Source organism: Gopherus flavomarginatus, chromosome 1, assembly GCF_025201925.1.
Source record: "Gopherus flavomarginatus isolate rGopFla2 chromosome 1, rGopFla2.mat.asm, whole genome shotgun sequence".
NCBI classification, from domain to species: domain Eukaryota; kingdom Metazoa; phylum Chordata; order Testudines; family Testudinidae; genus Gopherus; species Gopherus flavomarginatus.
The window spans coordinates 137411736-137431423 of record NC_066617.1 but is presented as its reverse complement, the minus strand read 5'-3'; the positions used below and the strand labels follow the sequence as shown (position 1 = coordinate 137431423).

At 38.7% G+C, this 19688-nt stretch overlaps 1 protein-coding gene across 1 annotated transcript in view; it reads left to right on the top strand.

Moving 5' to 3' along the window:
- LOC127057265 (potassium voltage-gated channel subfamily KQT member 1-like) overlaps positions 1-19688 on the top strand; it is an 816867-nt gene that overhangs the window by 68972 nt on the left and 728207 nt on the right. Inside the window, 1 exon segment of the mRNA XM_050966175.1 lies at positions 12114-12240. Within this exon segment, the coding sequence (XP_050822132.1) occupies positions 12114-12240 (127 nt within the window).

Genomic DNA, 19688 nt, shown 5'->3' with positions numbered 1-19688 from the left:
CTTGCCATATAAAAATAATTATATCACAGGGTTCACCTGCTTTCGCCTTTCTTATAACTCACACCAAATGCAAGTGGGAGAATGGCTATTATGGAATTTCCCATAGTTGATACTAGACCTCCTTATTATTACTACTGTTTATTTGAACTCTTTCCAAATATTTATTACAGATGCTCTTTTAAATCTCATGTGACTGAGATTAGAAGGAGCTTTTGCTTCTCACCTGGTAGACAAGTGTAATGCTGACAGACCCCAGTCGTTGGTGGGCGGGATCGAACTTGGGATCTCTAGAGCTTAGTGCATGAGCCTCTACCACATGAGCTAAAACCCAACTGGCACTTAGCAGACTCATTTTCTCTCTCTCTCTTTAAGTGGTCTTGGTGCCACTAGATGGGAGAGAACACCACACCCAGAAGGTGTGTGGGTTACACAAACAGGGAGGGGTGGAGTGGGCTGGTCAGTCTATCTGTCTCTTCCCCTTCTCCCACCCGTCCACTTACCCAGTGAAGCAGAAATCTGCTTTTTATCAACAAAGACATAATGCAATCTTCCATTTATTGTGATGGGTGTCTGAGATGGACCACACTGACAATGCCACACTCAGAGCCATAGGCACCGATTTTCTTCTTTCTGGGTGGGTGCGCTGCCCCTGAGCCCTGCCCCACTGTACCCCTTTCCTGAGGCCCTGCCCCCACGCTCCCTCTTCTCACCCTTGCTCTGCTCCCACCCCACCTCTTCCTGCCCCTGCTCCACATCCTCCCCCCAGTGCCTCCCACCCATTGCCAAACAGCTGATCAGCATGGCATGCCAAACAGCTGATCAGCAGGTGGCTGGTGGGTGCTGACCACCCATAATTTTTTTTCCATAGGTGCTCCAGCCCCAGAGCACCCACAGAGTTGGCACCTATGCTCAGACTGCAAGAAACAGGGCAGACAATCCCCCAAAACTCGTTTATTCTATAATTAGCTTCACCAAACCAGTATCAGTATCAAAGGGCTTCCACAGCATCACACTGGTTAACCAGAAGCCAAACACAATCCTCTTTATCCACAGCCCTTGGTTCCCATCCAGACAAACAGGTCTAAGATAGTGAGAGTTTACATATGGTGAATGGGGTTTTCAGTGGGGTTGTACTAATCTCAAAGCATCAGACACTTATCCCCAGGTCAAGACGTAGATGTATCTCAAATCTTACCTAAATATTACGTTGCCAGCCAATCCTTAGTAAACTAACTAAGAATTTATTAATAAAAGAAAAGAAGTGGCTAAAAAATTCATATACACACAAGTGTTTTTCAGTGTTCATAGATCAGGATCCTAGCAGTGATGGAATAGACTGCTGGCTTGGAAAAGTCTCTCCGGTAACTTCCAAAAGATTGGAAGATTCTCAGTCCATAGTTAAAGATACTCCTTTTAGTTGTAAATCTACAGGCCAGGGAAGTAGAGCAGAAATAAGACAAAATGAAGATGTCTCAGGGGGTGTTTTTATATCATATGCCATGTGCATGGAAAGCAACTGTCCCAAACAAAGCCCACAGACCCTGTGTATGGAAAGTTACTGACCCAAAATGAAGTCAAAGTTCGTATGTCCACATAACATACCCTTATATGTTTTGCTGAATCACCGGGGTGGTCATTGGCCCTTCGTTGTCTGAGGCATCCTTTGGAAGAGCTGTCTGGATGGGATGAGTGTCTTCAATGGCCCATTGTGTGAGTTGTGTCCTTAATGGGCCATCAACACATAACCCTGATGTAAATCTATCTGGGGAGTGTCACTGAGGCACATAATACATGTTTGAGAGACAAATCATAGCCAGTATTCATAACTTTAGCTACAAAGATGATATATGGGTTTAACCAGGTTAATCATACTTGACAGATTGTAACTTTTCCATTAACACCTTACATGATAGACTTTATGCAAGATTTGTTGCAATTGTATAACGGTGGTAAGATCAATGATATAAATGGTCATCTTCATCATAGAGCATCACTACTATGTTTTAGTGCAATTTGGTGTTGTCCATTTTCCTTATTGCCACCTAATTCTAGCCTAATCCTAGTTACTTCCAGCATGAACGTGCTTTCTACAAATTTTTTTATTATAAAGTTTTTGTTTTTTAGGGTTCATAATTTGTTTTTAACATGGAGACTCCGTGTATTTAAAATAATTTCCCATTTTAGTGCTCCAATAATGTCTTCATGCTTTTCTTCTATATCTGGCTTGGTGATAGATAATTAAAAATACAGATAATTTCCTCTTCAAAAAGAATTGTCATGGTTTTTACTCTTGTAGTAAACTTTCCTTTGGTAAATAATTAGGAAGTCTCACTACATTTGCTGTTTTAAAAAACGTATATCCAATTTTGTATACCCTGTCTGCCATTGCACTTGATTTCTACCGTGGGTCAGCTCTAAGTTTTCATTATCCAATGTTTCCCAAAATTCCATCCAGTTTCTCCTGTAAAGATAAAAAAAATTCTGCTAAACTTTTCTACTGTTTAATCAGATTTCATTGTGAAAGTTTGACTGTAGTTTCTTCCCCTACTGAAATGTTGCTTGCTGAGCTGTTTCACTTTGCTTTTAATGATCACTTAAAAAAAAAAATTGGAGATATACCTATCTCCTAGAACTGGAAGGGACCTTGAAAGGTCATTGAGTCCAGCCCCCTGCCTTCACTAGGAGGACCAAGTACTGATTTTTGCCCCAGATTCCTAACTGGCCCCCTCAAGGACTGGACTCACAACCCTGGGTTTAGCAGGCCAATGCTCAAACCACTGAGCTATTCCCTCCCCTACCTACTTGTAATAGGTACCTCTTTTCTAAATTCTGTGATTCTTTTAAAAATCTGATTTACTCTAGTAATTCAAGCCTTTTCTCCTCTTCATCCATTTCTTCTTCCATGACAATTCATAGTTCCTACTGTATGTCATAACATTTTTCCAGATTTGGACCTTAGTGTCCAAAATATGGGTGTTAGCATGAAAACCTCCAAGCTTAGTTACCAGCTTGGACCTGGTAAAGCTGCCACCACCCAAAAAATTAGAGTGTTTTGGGGCACTCTGGTCCCCCCAAAAACCTTCCCTGGGGACCCCAAAGACCCAAATCCCTTGAGTCTTACAACAAAGGGGAATAAACCATTTCCCTTCCCCCCTCCAGGTGTTCCCTCCCTGGGTTCCTGGAGAGATATACAGAAGCAAGCTCCGTGAATCTAAACAGAGGGACTCCACCCTCCCTATTTCCAGTCCTGGAAAACACAAGTACCGAGAGAGAGCTAATCTCTCCTCTTCCTCCCTCACCCAGAGGGTATGCAAAGTCAGGTTAATAAATCTAACACAAAGAGATTTTCCCCCCTGAGTTCTTCCTCCCACCAATTCCCTGGTGAGTTGCAGACTCAATTCCCTGGAGTCCCCACTAAAGAAAAACTCCAACAGGTCTTAAAAAGAAAGCTTTATATAAAAAGAAAGAAAAGGACATAAAAATGGTCTCTCTGTATTAAGGTGACAAATACAGGGTCATTTGCTTAAAAGAAAAATGAATAAACGGCCTTATCCACAAAGAATACAATTTAACACAGTCCAGCAACTATACACATGTAAATACAAAAGAAAACAATATAAACCTATGGTCTTCCTATCTTTGTACTTACAACTTGGAAACAGAAGATTAGAAAGCTGGAGATAGAAAAATCACTCTCATAGCCAAGAGGGTCAGACCCAAGACAAAGAACAAAGAACTCACACACAAACTTCCCTCTACCCAGATTTGAAAAAGTCTTGTTTCCTGATTGGTCCTCTGGTCAGGTGTTTCAGGTTTCTGGTGTTACCCCTTTACAGGTAAAAGAACATTAACCCTTAGCTATCTGTTTATGACACTGTATGATCAGGTTAAAGCTTTCTTTCAGCCATAAATATCAACAAGGTGGTAGTTCAAAAGCAAAATAGTCTCACAGTGTTCTTGAGTAGTCATTACTTCACAAAGCTATATTGAAATTATCTTGATAGTGTGATCATGGTAACACAGTGACTGCTGTTATTTGTTTTATATTTAGTGGTGTTAATTAAAAGTCACAGAGGGTATATTCTGGTACTTCCTAAAAAATTATTGCACTCAGAAAATTAAAATATTTTATATACCATGGCCTGTGTGGAATGTGCCTGTTTCCAGTTACTCTTTTGGCCTCATTTGTCTGTTATCTCAATTACAAATGTGTTTTTTTAACACAAAAATCTCCCCAAATTTTAATTAATTTATGTAGAATAAAATCAAGCCTATAACTAGCTACATTACCCATGCTGGGAAAGAGCAAGGGGCTGAGGGCCTGGTATTATTGGGAGGTAAAGGAGATTTGGAGGAAAGAATGGCAGTAGTGGGAGTGAGGAAGGAAATTATTCCATTTCAGAGCAGACATTGCAGAGGTGCATGGAGGTAGAAGTTACTCCCTTTTTAGGAGGACTTGGCAGTTGATGGGCAGTTCTCTTGCAAAGAACTAAAATAGCTGGAGAGTTACTTTAAACCATCAGAAGTGTCCAGGAGAGAGAGCTTGGCCAACAATTTTTTTAAACTGAGAATTTGACTCATGCGCAAACTTAATTTTCCTTATGAAAAAATATATTCCTTTGTCACCCCATGGTTTTAATAATTTCATGTCACAAAATGTAGGGGACGATAGAGCAGGTGAGGTGGTTTTTTCTGGGGGGGGGGAAGGTTTGCATCTAATCCTGTAACTCAAAGAAGTTTTCATTCTACTTTAACTTCACCATCAATTGTAGGAGACTCCTGTTTTCTGACGGGGTAGTGATATGGTATCTGTTACTTTGTGTTTTATTTCAGATACAGAATATTAGTGAGTCATTGTGTGCTCTTGAGATCTCTATCTCTGTCATGATGATGCTATGGCCTAATCCTGCTAGCTTCTTTGGCTTCAGTGGGACTCCGTGTGGGTGTGGGACTCATGGGTGCGGGACTCACCCAGTGCAGAAAAACTTGCAGGATCAGGACCTGCATTTGTTGTTTTTCCTTAATTGGAAACAAGTGCTCTACAATCAGAATACATATTTTATTCTTTTTGAGTATGGGAAGCATAATACCATCCATATTCTAAGTTCTGCTGACTCCCTTCATTTTCATCTTCATTCATTTCCTCTGTGTAGGGGTGTTAAGTAATAAACTACTCTATATTTCATTTGAAGGGCAGAGAAAAAGGAGGGGAATAGAGAGATCTCTGTATTCTAATAGTTTGTGTAAAATGTAAATTGCATTGAGATCCTTATGGACGTGATATTGTACAACTATAAGATGTTAAACGGACCCAGTTTAATTTCCAAACAATCCCCCTCTGAGTGTTTAATCTCTTGACTGCCTTGGGTGCTGGGAACCAAGTGTCTATTTTCGTATATATTTCTACCAGAAGAGGTCACCATTGTTATTTACAATGACATACATCATCATTTTAAAAACCCCTGATGTAATAAAGGAATATCTAGTTTCATTTTGTGTTGACATTGAAATCTTTGAATAAACAAACAAAATTGTTGGCTCAGAGGAGATAGATAAATATTTGCATCCACAACCATATTTGTTCAATGTTTTTAAAAATGAATTTTAGTAATATGCTATCATATGTTTAATGCTATAGTGGTTTGAATTAAAATGGGGATAGGAAATAATTTTTTTCTTCACTGATAGCATACATTCTAGTTTGAAAAGGGCAGCTTGACTTCAAAGTAATTGCTATTTTCAAATGCTAAGCTGGGCCCTATGACTTCACTTCCAAATGTTTGTAAACAACTTTTATTGGGTGCTTTGGAGTAGGGGGACCTCTCTATTCATGGTTAAGAGACCTCCATATTTTACTCCTATCTTACTCTGTAATAACTCTTTCTGAATTTAAATTTACTGTTTGTTTTCATCCTAAAAGTTAACGTCTATTTTTAGGATTTTTTTTTTAATATTGAACCGTTTTTGTCTGTCTTAGAGTTTTGTACTCCTGCCCATCTCTGTTGTATTTGAGCATCGTCCATATAAACTTGCTTAGCTATAGCAGTGTCCCTAGTGGATTTCATGGACACTCTGGCTCTGTTGCTTTTGGGAGGTAAAAACTTCCGAGCCAGAGTGTCCATGAATTTACTCTATAGGCTGATTGCAATGTGTACTACAGTTTGCTCAAACAGAAAACAACTGCTTTGAAATAGAAAATGTTACTATAAGAGTTATTAACAGAGGACCAAATTTTGACATTCTTAGTCAGATTCCTACTCTAGTTAACTAGTGAACTAAAGATTCAGATCAGAGGGAGTTTGCTTGCTTTAAGACCACAAGATTTGGCCAAGGAGACTTTTTTTTTTTTAAATTTAGTTGGGAATGAGAAGTGGGGAAAAAAGAGCAGAAAAAACTGAAACCCACACTAGTCTGAGCCCCCAAATTGAGAGATTAAGAAAGAGTATATGATTATTTATAATTTAGAAGGGGGTATTCACTTTGGATAGATGCCACTGAAAAGCAAGACTATACCCTTTCCCTTCCAGCTACAGGTAGTCTCTTCAGGTCAGGATTGAGGCATGTAGGTGGATTAATTTGAGGAATTTTGCACTACTGCCTGGGTCTATGAATAAATAAAGGAATTCTATCTCCGGGCAATACTATCTTGACCAAATTAATGGTTTCTTTCAAGTTGGATTTTAAGGTTGCTCTTCAGAGTATCTTACAGTCCTTGTTTTAAGTACTGCTATATTCACAGTAGGTCAGAATGTATTCGATTGTACTCTAGACAGTGTCTCATCCACCTAAGTGTATTTAAGGAGATAAAACTTTCTATGAAACACCCCCAGAGATGAATTCCAGACTCAATGGCAACATGTCAGGACAATGGAGCAGAGTATAAAGTTGTCACTTCCCTCATTAACCAGATGATTAAAATTCCATCGTCTATAGTAAATAGAATGTGTTGATAAACTAGAGGACCAGACAATTACTCCTGGTGTGACATCAGCAAATTCTGGATACATCACAAGTGCTCTAAAATATGTAGTCAGTGCCATTTCTTTGCAATGGATCTCTCAAATGTAGATAGTCAATTTTTCTAGTAAACATATCAATTATATGTAAAACAAATCCATGTTGTTCAAAGCAAAATGAGCTGATAGTGTAGGAGATACAGAAAATCTGCATGGCTCTTTCTTCCATGTGATACATATTTTCAGCCACCTAGTTTCAGATTTAATCTCTATTGCTTATAACAGTGAGATTTAGGATGAGAAGTGCACATGCTCGGTGCTGGTTGACTTTCATTGCCTTTGAGTAGTCATTTAAATTAAGCAGGTTGTTAACTTGACATTTTCAACTGTAAGGACAAGAAAACCTTGAAGACAGGTTATCAGATTAAATTTCGGACATAAGCACACGTGTGCAAACATTGGGACTATTAAACCACTATGCTTGCTTCTGAGGCTTCATTGTTTTGAGCTGACATTCCTTGATTGAATCTTCATGAGCACGCTATTCATTTAGCCGTCCTGCTTCCTCCTTTTACCCGAGCACCTAAATATGCCAGTAAAAAGAGTGAAGAGAACCTTGTATATACTCTCCACCTAAAACGCAGCTGCAGCTGAGAAAATACTTGCCTTTTTCATGTGTGCACTTTAATCACTCCAGCTGCATTCATTCCGTTCAGCTGCTTCTCTGGTGCAGTGTATCTTTAACCATATTGGGAGGTATTGTGAATTCTGAGCTATAAATTTCCTTTACATGATGTACATCTTACTGCTGCAAGGAGTCTTATATTTGGTCATAGGTGATATTCTAGCAGGACAGTGTGTGTGTGTGTGTGTGTGTGTGTGTGTGTGTGTGTGTGTGTGTGTGTGTGTGTATATATATATATATATATATATATAATCTCAAACCTGTAAAGTATATCAAACCTAGTATATCATATAAGTTGGTGACCTTGCCTCAAAAGTTTCTAATTTGACTGAGTTTTGGACTGTAAACTGTTGGAAGCTATTTGCCTTTCTTTCCCTTTCGTTCTATCCTCATATCAGCATGTTCACACTCTTTTAAATATATTGTATACAGTTTCATAGAGCTAGAGCATGAATGTTTTAATATATTTTGATTTTTCTGGGTTTGCTTGACACAAATAGGTTAGAGAATTATTTAAGAATTGAGAAAACTGTATCTTTTACATACAATTAATTAGAACATCCTTTGTCTTGAGAAAGTGTGTAGGACATGCTGTAATTTTGGTTTCCAAAACAAAATGAGACAGACTTGTAGTTACTGTAAGTGTTGATACTGACTTCAGCACAGAGCAGTAAGCAAGCAGACAGTACAAAGCTAATGTAAATTCTGATAATTCTGTCAGTTCTTGAAAGTGAGTAAAGAGCTGTCAAGCTTCTGAAATCTGTTCTAGCAAATTTGAGAACCTTGTTCTGTTTGATTTAGCAAATATATAGTATACAAACAATGAAGTAGTAAGCTAAAGGAGAGGACGGAGATTATTTGATTAGTTTGAGGGATCTGTCCTGTTTCCCAGAGAAAGGCCTGCATGGTGAAATTGCCACATTTTTCCTATCGGAGAAATATCTCAAAACTATAAATCCTTTGTTTCCTCAGCATTTCTCTTGTACATAGTGTTTTCTCTGCTAGCAAATACTTAGGTTAACTGGACACAGCAATTCTACCTCACTGTTCCTGTCAATAATTCTTGCACGGGTGTTAATGATATCCTTTAAGTGTGAGTTAAAAAAGCCTACAACTTTGTGGGGGTTGGGAGGGAAGAGACATACTTTTATGTTGCAATTATATGGCACATCTATTCTTCTTATAAATTGCTATGACAATCCTTATCCTGGGGGTCTGATTCCAAAGTTAACAACTCAATCATAATTAGTAGGCTTGTGTAATCACTCTTTTACTCACCTTTCATCCTCTAAAATACTTTGATTATGTGGAATTCTAAGGATGAATAGGCTTTGTTCAGAGAGATGAATCCCATTCCAGGTGTGAAGATGGGGCATGCAGCTGTTCCCAAATGCTCTCCCAGTTGAGACTGCTCCTGCTACCCCACCAGCTCAGCCTGTGGGGTTAGAGAAGTAGGATGTGTTCCCATTATACTCAAGAGAACACGTCTGACTCGTGGTAAGGATAGCATTGGTAGTTTCTGCAAGAATCTGTATTCAGCCCGCTTCACTTGAAAGGTTGCCAAGATGCACTTGCTTTAACACAGTGATTATCCTATTGCTCTTAATTATTTGGTTATAGTGGGCATTCTAGTATGTGATATTAGCTGACATGTAATGTAAAAGTAACACATCAGACGCAAAACTTGAGTTAGTACTCCATGATATTTTGATGAAAAGTTATAAAATTAACATGGCACACAGTCAATGAATTAAAAGCTGGCTAACTAATAGGTCTCAACATGTAGTTGAGGAATTAGGAAATTCCTGATTCTAGTGGGGTCCCACAGGGATGGGTTCTTGGCCCTACACTATTTAACATTTTTTTTTATTAAATACTTGGAAGAAAACATAAAATCATCCCTGAAAGTTTGTAAATGACACAAAAATTGGAGGAGTGGTAAATAATGAAGAGAACAGGTGACAAATACAAAGCGGTGTAGATGTCTTGGTAAACTGCTGGTAGCAAACAATATATGTTTTTAATATGGCTAAATGTAAATATGTACTTCTTGGAACAAAGAATGTATACCATACATACAGGATAGGGGACTCTATGCTGGGAAGCTGTGACTCTCTGAAAAAGATTTGGGGGTTGTGGTGCATAATCAGCTGAACGTGAGCTGCCAGTGCAACACTGTGGCCAAAAGGAATGGAGCAGTCCTTGGATGGATTGGGGGAATCTTGAGTTGGAGTAGAGAATTTATTTTACTCATGTATTTGGTCTGGTGTGACCATTGGGGGAATACTGTGTCCGGTAATGGTGCCCATAATGGTGTGATAAATTGGAGATAGTTCAGTGAAAAACCATGAGATTGACTGAAGGATTAGAAAATATGCTTCATAGTGATAGATTTGAGTTCCATGGGTCTATTTAGTTTAACAAAGAGAAGATTAGGGGTGACTTGATTAATCTCTAAGTACCTTTGTGGGGAACAAATATTTGATAATGTACTCTTCAATATAGCAAAGAAAGATATAACACGATCCAATGAATGCAAGCTGAAGCTAGACAAAGTCAGACTGGAAATATGGCATCAATTTTAAAGTGAGTAACTAATCACTGGAACAATTTACCAAAGGTCAGGATGGATTCTCCATCACTGATGATTTTTAAATCAAGATTGGCCGTTTCTCTAAAAGATCTGCCCAAGGAATTATTTTGGGGAAGTTTTATGCCTTGTGTTATACAGGATCAGACTAGATGATCACTATTGTTCCTTCTAATCTTGAAATCCATGAATCTGTTAACAAAACAGACCACATTCCTTTCAGTGAATGTGTAATTAGATGCAAGTGAGTTGATGGGAGAATTGTACAATTTTAGATTCTAAAAGAGATTCAAATTTGTAAACTCTGATTTTGAATTTTTGCATAGCTTTGTATGCATATAGAGCTCTCTCCGTGTGTATGAACATTAGTTGTTAAGTTTATTAAAAAAATGAAAACTTGACTCATAAGCAGAATTTTACAAGTTCCCTTACATTTCAGAATCACATTCCTTAAAGAACTGGAGATTCTTTGCTTTTATTGACCTGTGTGATTAGAACCAAGAGTACCAAACTTAAAAGGAGTAATTGATTCTCTATGGAAGCCCAGGAGAACATTTCATATAATATTTTGGAAAACATTGTCTTGAATAAAACAGGTCAGCATCATAATTTTGAATGTTATCTCCCAGCCTTCTTTGTCAGCAAATTGTACTGCACATTGTCAGATTTCTACTAATCCTTTTTTTTAGTTAGGATAGAAATAACACAAGAATAGCAGAAAGATTTCTTGTGTTTGCTCCTTTTGCTTTTCATTCCAGCCAAAGCCAGGAAGTGAAGGAGACTTGGTAACCTAGCTGTGTCAAACACCAAAAGTTGGGTTGGAGTTTGAGTATTAGTTCAGTTAATACTTTATCCAAAGTAATTGTTTTATGCCTAGTCTCAAAATGCTTTGATCTCTGCTGTGCCATTCAGAGCACCAAGTACCAGGACAGATAGCTATCAGTATTTAATGAAAATTGTGATGTGATGTAAGTGTATTGGTACCTTGCAATTCCTAAAATGGATTGCAGACATATTTTAGTGAAAATGTAAATATTTTCCAAAGCTCTTTGTGGAACAGGAAGTTGTATAGTAAATGTATGTCTGAGTCAACTGGGTACAGTTTCAGCTGGAAGGCATCCTGGCAATTTGTCTTCTAGTTGTTCTAATGCACTGACATGGTAAAGGAAAGCAAGAAAGAAGCAGAGAACTCTTCAGTAACCTAAATTCAAATTGTAGTCCTCACCAAATCTGATTTTGTCCCAAAGCACAAAAATAATTTCCCAGGGGCTCTTTCCTGGGTGAACTAATTTTTGATTACAAGCTAGTGTCAGAATTTTCATTAAACAGAGTAAATGTAGATAAACAATAATAAGCCTAGATTACTAATACATTTTTGATGTACTATATTTTCCTGTGTATACCAAAGTTAATGTCTGGACTTCTGTTATGTTCATGTAGTCCAACCCTTGTCTTCAAAATCCTTATGTTTCTTAGCTCATATTTTTGCTAATCTTATGAATAAGTCTGTTTTCCATTTTCAGTCCTTCTATTTTCAACTTTTAGAAACAGTAACTAAACAGAGGAAGAAACTTACTGTGACTTCCCTCCGAGTCCACTGCTATGGTGTTGCCTAGAGGGATTAGAATAACTCTTAGCTCTGAGTTTTCTGTTAAACAACTTATTTATGCTGACTGGTACCTTATTCCACAAATAGTTTGCTGGCAGTATACTCCATTTTTTAAAATTTGCCCTCTGAAAAAGAGTTAAACACAACCCTGTTACTGTTGGCTTTTTGGTTTTCAGGAGGTGGCTTGACAAGTCACAGGAGAGAAATGGAAAATGCAAATAGTGAGTTAATTTTTAAAGTTAATCACATCTTTTTTGCTTTTAATTTCAACAGGAAATTGTTCTGGTGGTGTTTTTTGGTGCTGAATATTTGGTGCGGCTATGGTCTGCTGGTTGCAGAAGTAAATATGTTGGCTTTAAGGGAAGACTACGTTTTGCCAGAAAGCCTATATCAATTATTGGTAAGATTTATATTGTTTTCAGACTGTTCTGTTAGTATCCTTTTTAAAGTGCAAATATTAAGTTATTACCAAAGAGACCTGAGTTGTATCCTTGATTCTTAGCACTGACCTGTGTGTGACCTTGGGCAAGCTGTCTGTGCTTCCCGGTGTCTGTCTTTGCTATTTAAATTGTCCTTGCCTTGAAAAGTTTACAGTCTTATTATGTATTAGAAATGTGCCTAGTACAATGGGGTCTCTAGGCACTACCATGGTACAACTAATAAGCAGTAATATTGCATGTCATGAAATAATGGTATGTAGTGAGCCCTTGCATACAGGAAATCCTAGCTGAAGAAGGAAAATCTGAAAGACACAATGTCTCTAGAGAGCAGCAGCATCTACTGGGAATAACAGGAGTGGGTGAGGCTATGTGAGACACTGGGCCTGGGGAGGGTGGCCGTACTCTCAGATACTTTCAATAACTTGGTCACCCTCTCACTAGCTGTTTTCTCCCTTCTTTTCCCAGCCCCAGGTTCTCAAATTGTGCTTGAATATGTACTGTAGCATGGACAGGGTGCAAGGAAGGACACAAAGGAGCTGCTGGATGGAGAGGAAGAGGGACTAAAAGCTAGTTGGAGGAGAGTGAGAGGGGTGTTGGGGAAAAGGGGCAATGGAAAAAAGTAACTGGATTTGTACGTAACAGTACCATAACATTCTGTTTTGTCTTGAGTGTGTTTTTCTTATTTCATTTATAAACCCTTTGGGAAAGGCTTTATCTTCCTGTGGTTTTTGTACACCACTTTGACCATTTTAGGTGCTACAATGATATGAATGTGTATAAAATGTCTATTAGTACCATGTACAGTACACTTTTTAATCATTCAGGGGCCTGTGTTCCCTTTCATAGGTTATTTTTATACAGGGGTATTGGAAACTGAGTTTCAGCTCACTGGGTTTTGTAGTCATGCTTCTGCCAGGGTATGGGTAGCTGGGGAGCAGTGTGTGAGTTTAACCTCATCTGCAGAGTCCACAGCTAATTCTCTCACTCACCACCTATGATTTGCATGAAATTTCAGGTGAAAACTTTGCAAACCAAGTAGTCTGCTGAGGAACTTAATACGCATAATTAACAATAGGGGGAAATAATGTACAACTTTCAAATCCTGGGGGAAGTTTCATTGCATGCAAAACAAACAGAAGCACAAATGCACAAAATGTACAGCTGTTAGGGATCTCAAGTGATTAAAAACATTAAGTGTGTTAAAATTAATTGCCATTAATCACATGCTTAATCACACTGTTAATAATAGAATACCATTTATTTATATTTTTGGATGTTTTCTACATTTTCAAATATTGATTTGAGTTACAACACAGAATAAAGTGTACAGTGCTCTCTTCATATTTTTGATTACAAGTATTTGTACTGTAAAAAAACAAAAGAAATATTTTTCAATTCACCTCATACAAGTACTGTAGTGCAATCTCGTTATCATGAAAGTTGAACTTACAAATGTATAATTATGTACAAAAATAACTGCATTTAAAAATAAAACTATGTAAAACTTCAGAGCCTACAAGTCTGCTCAATCCTACTTCTTGTTCAGCCAGTCACTAAGACAAACAAGTTTGTTTACATTTGCGGGAGATAATGCTGCCAGCTTCTTATTTACAATGTCACCTGAAAGTGAGAACAGATGTTTGCATGGCACTGTTGTAGCCGTTGTTGCAAGATATTTACACGCCAGATGTGCTCAAGATTGCTTTGTCCCTTCATCTTCAACCACCATTCCAGAGGACATATGTCCATGCTGATGATGGGTTCTGCTTGATAACGATTCAAAGCAGTGCAAACTGACACATGTTCACTTTCATCATCTGAGTCAGATGCCACGCAAATGTTGGTTTTCTTTTTTGATGGTTCGGGTTCTGTAGATTCTGCATTGGAGTGTTGCTCTTTTAAGACATCTGAAAGAATGCTTTATACATCATCCCTCTCAGATTTTGGAAGGCACTTCAGATTCTTAAACCTTGGGTCGAGTGCTGTATCTATCTATTGGTACCTTCTTTGAGTTTTGTCCAATCTACAGTGAAAGTGTTCTTAAAACAAACAACATGTGCTGGGTCATCATCCTAGACTGCTATATTATGAAATACATGACAGAATGCAGGTAAAACAGAGCAGGAGACATAGTATTCTCCTGCAAGGAGTTCAGTCAAAATTTTATTAATACATTATTTTTTTTAACAAACGCCATCAGCATGGAAACATGTTTTCTGGAATGATAGCTGAAGCATGAAGGGGCATACAAATGTTCTGCATATCTGGCACGTAAATAGCTTGCAATGCCAGCTACAAAAGTGCCAGCGAATGCTGGTTCTCACTTTCAGGTGACATTGTAAATAAGAAGCGGACAGCATTATATCCCGTAAATATAAACAAAATTGTTTGTCTTAGCGATTGGCTGAACAAGAAGTAGGACTGATTTTTTTAATTGCAATTAATTTTTTGAGTTAATCATGTGAGTTAACTGTGATTAATCGACAGCCCTAATAGCTGTGTTTATATATGGGTGATTGCATGTGCCATCACCTTTTGAGGGATGTGGGAACTGATTTAGTGCATGCCACTTCATTGTTTGCAGACATAATGACTCTGATGCAGACACAGTTAAAATGGTCTGGTAAATTTGGCCTAGTAAGGAAGTTGTGTATTTATTTATTTTTATTTTTCACTAAAAGACCAAAATGATGTGAAATTTTTTTGAAAACTTTAATTTTTTTTGCAGAAAATAATTATACAGCCAATTCTATAACTGACTTAGTCTCATAGAGCATATCATGAGCCAGAACTTGAAACAATCTATGTATGCAGCAACTTTTCCTCCCCATCACTTTCCCAGGATTATATTTAAATTAAGAAACTTCCATAAGTATATATCTGACAGAATATTCATTTGAATGTAGAATAAACTATATAAATCCTTTTTAGACTGTATTTCAACTTGATCTATATTCAGTATGCTGTCATATTGCATACTACCATAGGCGCTGACTCCGTGGGTGGTCCGGGGCTACAGCGCCCACGGCCAAGCTCCTCTCCCTGCCCCCACACCCGACCTCACCTCCACCTCCTCCCCTGAGCGTGCTGCGTCCCGTCTCCTCCATCTACTCCCAGCGCTTGCTACAGCCAAACAGCCGTTTGGTGGCATAGCAAGCTCCGGGAGGGAGGGGGAAGAGCAGGAATGTGGCTCGCTCAAGGGAGGAGGTGGGGAAGAGGTGGGGCCAGAGTGGGGATTAGGGAAGGAGTTGGAATAGGGGAGGGAGAGGGCAGAGTTGGCGAAGAGGTTGGAATGGGGGTAGGGCAGGGGTGGGGAAAGGGTGGAGTCGGGGCAGGGCTGGGGCAGATGGGGGTCAAGTTGGCGCCTATGCATACTACAGTAGCAATTAGTGTTTGTATAACAGAGATCATACAGTGCACTTGAAATGTTAAGTGTAAATCGTGAGCACAGGGTTGCAACATTTTTGTTAGGACACTTCAGAATGTCTAAGTATAGAGAATGTGGTAAAAAGAGGTGTAAATACTGTTTTAGTCTTGTGGGAATGAAGACTTATTGGGAAAATACATTTGGAAGCACAGCTGTTGCTGTTATGTTGTAGAAGAAACTATGTACTAGCCCTATTGCTAGACTTGTCTGTGTGGCTATACATTTGTGTTGCAGATGTTCAGGCTCAGGCTGGAGTCAGGGCTCTGGGACCCTGCAAGGCCAGAGGGTTCCCAGAGCCTTGTCTCCGGCTGGAACCCAAACCATGTACACAGCAATTTTTAGCCCTGTGAGCCCATGTCAGCTGACATGGGCCAGGCACAAGTGTTTAATTGCTTTGCATGTGCACCCTTAATTTTTTTCATTTTTCTTTTTTTGTTGTTATGTTATATATGTGAGGATTTAGATGCTTATGAAAGAAAAGGGACTTTCATTGCCAGGGCCACTATTAACTTTATATCCTAAATCTGCTCACTGTTTCTGAATTCAGTGCTGTTTATAGAAAGGAGTTAAAATTGGCAGATACCCTCAGAAGAGTAGCAACTCCTTTGTTTTCCTCTTTTTTTCTCTCCTTTACTTTAGTTTTGCCAAATCTTTTCTTTGGTTTGTGTTTTTGGAGATGCTGGATAGAATATGTTAATGAACAAGCATTTTCAAAAGAACAAAAGCCTGTGGGAAGTTGGGGAGAAGAAGCTGGGGGTGCCAAAGGGGAAAGAGGAGGAGAGTGAACAACATGAAAGGGGTAAGATGAATATAATACTGAAGTGAGAGTTGGTGGGGGAAGGAAGGAAAACTACAGGGAGAAAAATGTTAGGTCTGGAGGAGACTATTTTTTATTTTTATTTTTGATAAAACTTAAAAATACAATAGTTTCAAACTTGTATTGGAAGACCTGAAGTTTTCATTGTTGAGGTGGAATTTTCCAAAGCAACTAGTGCTGGTCTAACTCTGCCTATGTAGAAATTAGTGGGAGGTGAGAGCAAGGATGGCCTAGTTGTTAGGGAGCCATCTTGGGACTTAGGAGGTACAGATTCAGGTCTTTGCTTCACCATTGACACCCTGCATGACATTGGTCAAATCATTAATCTCTTTGTGCCTTAGTTTCCCATCTCCAAAATGGGGAAAATAGGAGTTCCCTGCCTCACTAAATATAAATACATTCAAAATTATAAGGTGCTCAGATACTACGATGATAGGAGCCTTAGACATGCCTAAGAGAAAAGGATATGGGTTTGTCATTGGCTTCAGCAGGAGCAGTGTTGGGTCAACACTCAATGCTTTTGAAAATTCCCACCCTGAATGTTTATAATTAGGCTTTTTGTAAAAGATAAATAGTGGGCACAGGTGAAGATAACATGAGGGATTGCAAGGTCATACACTATCCTTTTGCTGACACGTGCCATCTTTTTGCTGCATTACAAAAATGTCACTACAGATAAATTTTTGTAATTAATGTTCATTCCCTGGGGGCTTGGGAATTTATGCTTTGAAATAAATATTAGGCAGGTATATGTTCAAGGGTGTTGTGTGTGCATTATTATCCCATATTGTCTGCCTGTAGCAATAGGCCTGTACGGAATATATTCATATGCACCTTCAAAGTTTGTTATGGAATGAGAGGGCTTTGAAAGAGCACCTGCACACTGAATGTGAAATTACAGTCAATTTATATAAGCCTACCAGTTCCGTGCCAATAAAACACTGAGCGAATATTAGCAAAAACCACATTATTGTAAGTCAGAACTCAAATATGTGCATACAGGCTGTTTATTTTAAGTCCTTACAGACAGATTTTCACTGGACCACTAAAAATATATATATCCAGCCTAAGAGCTATCTCCAGACCATAAACTTCATACCATAAACTACTAGAGCTGCTAAAAACAATTCAAAGTTTTTGTTAAAGTAGAATTTTTGTTGCTTTTTGTACTTGAAAAATGGGTGAATTGTGTTTGCTCAAAATCACCAGACATTGAAAGTTGTAGACCAAATGTAAAGATATTAGAAAATTAGAAATCAGATTGTTGAGTTAAGAATGGAAATACTTAAGGAATCTTGACTGTAGGTATTACTATGTGCTCTGCCTATGTGTATAAATAAGAAATACTTGCCTAGCAAGCTGATTTTTAGATATAAATCGTAGCTGTTTGAAGCTGCTGAAGGATTTGAAATAGTACAATAAGCCCTAAGGAGGATGGACTAGAAGGCAGAGTTTTCAAAGCTGTGAGATAAATAAGTTGATCATACAGCTCTGCAGTTTATCACAGGGCTATCATCTCTACACTTACGTAGTATATATATTGATATAAATGCTGATGAATCATTTATAATGCACCACACTATGTGCATATATGAGTGTGTGTATGTGTTTGTATATGTATAATAGTAGTAAAGGCATGTACATTATAGTCAGGTTTGGTAGCACCAGCTGTCGTCCCACTGTTTTGGGATCTATCTGACCCCAGCGTGGCCAAAAATATAAATATTTTTTGTGCCAAACCTGTTCCTGTACATACATTAAGTATTCTCAAACTAGGCTGAAGTCAATCTTTCTGCTCTGGTTTTATTATTCTATCCATCATGGATTTTAGTAGGGAAAAAGTGTGTAAAAAAAGGTAATGGGATCAGTTCAACCTCTCTATGTTAGTCAATGGGGAAGATGAAAGTACTACACTTCCAAGGTCTTTGGGGGATCTCCAAACACGTACATTTTTTTAAATGATAGACAAACCGTTGCCACCTCATTCTTCAACGAGTCTCAGATTATAATGAGGACAACTTGTTAGCATGGATTTTGTCTGCATGCCTGTTGAGGTATTAGTGTAGAAACAAGTCACTCAAAGTTTTGGTGTTAATTAGACCACAAATTATTTATGCAGGTGTTCTAGCATCAGACTGTTCTTTTTATACTTCGAGGCAGCAGTTATGATGTGATTATATGAATCTTTCAGCATTGTTTTTATCATCGTTTCAGTGGTTTTTGTTTTTCAAAAAAATATGCCCCCAAAAGACCTTGGTGTAGGGTCTGAGACCGCAGGTAACATTTGTCTCATGTATCATCACAAAGGTCCAGCAAGCTTGAGTTTCTTTGAAGATGATGCTGTCAAATTGACATGCTAGGAAGAGTTTCTGGGGAAGCCACAATTGTCAGATACATTTCCTGGCAAGCCCTCACTTGACAGATGCTGTGGATGGGGAAGAGGCTTGCTACTGTTGGCAAGACTTGCTGTTGACAGAAGCAGTTCCAGATGTCCTGTTACCATCAATGGCAGTGGCTGTGTTTGAAAGCTCCATTGGCTGTGTGTTTCTCCTGGGAGTCAGACAAGAGGGCAAGAGGAGCCAGGTCTCATGGAGGGCTCCTGAGAATGTTCGCAGTGGAAATGGATGATTCTGACACCAGGCAGTCCAATGGCGATGACACTGACTGAGAGCTTGCTGTTGCAGTACGGGGTGGTGGCATGGAAGCACTGGACGATGAAATCACTGAGGAAAGCGACTCCAGCGATACTGCTGGGCAGTAAAAATCAGGATCTGCCTGCAGACTTTTACCTCTCCAAGAACAAAGCTGAAAAATGGGGAAAGATAGCACAGATGCCAGCAAATCCTCCCTCCAGAAACATCCTGCTCGTGCTCCAGGATTGACCATGCATTCCATATTGTGCATCCAAGGATATTCTATTCCCCTGCTTGCAACTTCCTCTTGACTCAAGCTATGCTAGATCTTATTCTCCAGTATTTTAACAAGTATGGGGCTGAGTTGTTTGGGAGTACTTGGCAGCCAATACTCAAGACAAACTTTGTGCTTACCTGGGACTGCATAGATTAGCAGGTGTTTATAGATCTAGCAGAGAAACATGAGAGGAGTGGTGGTCTAATGACCATGGAAGACTTGTATTCAGTGTTACTGTTACTCCATCAATTTCC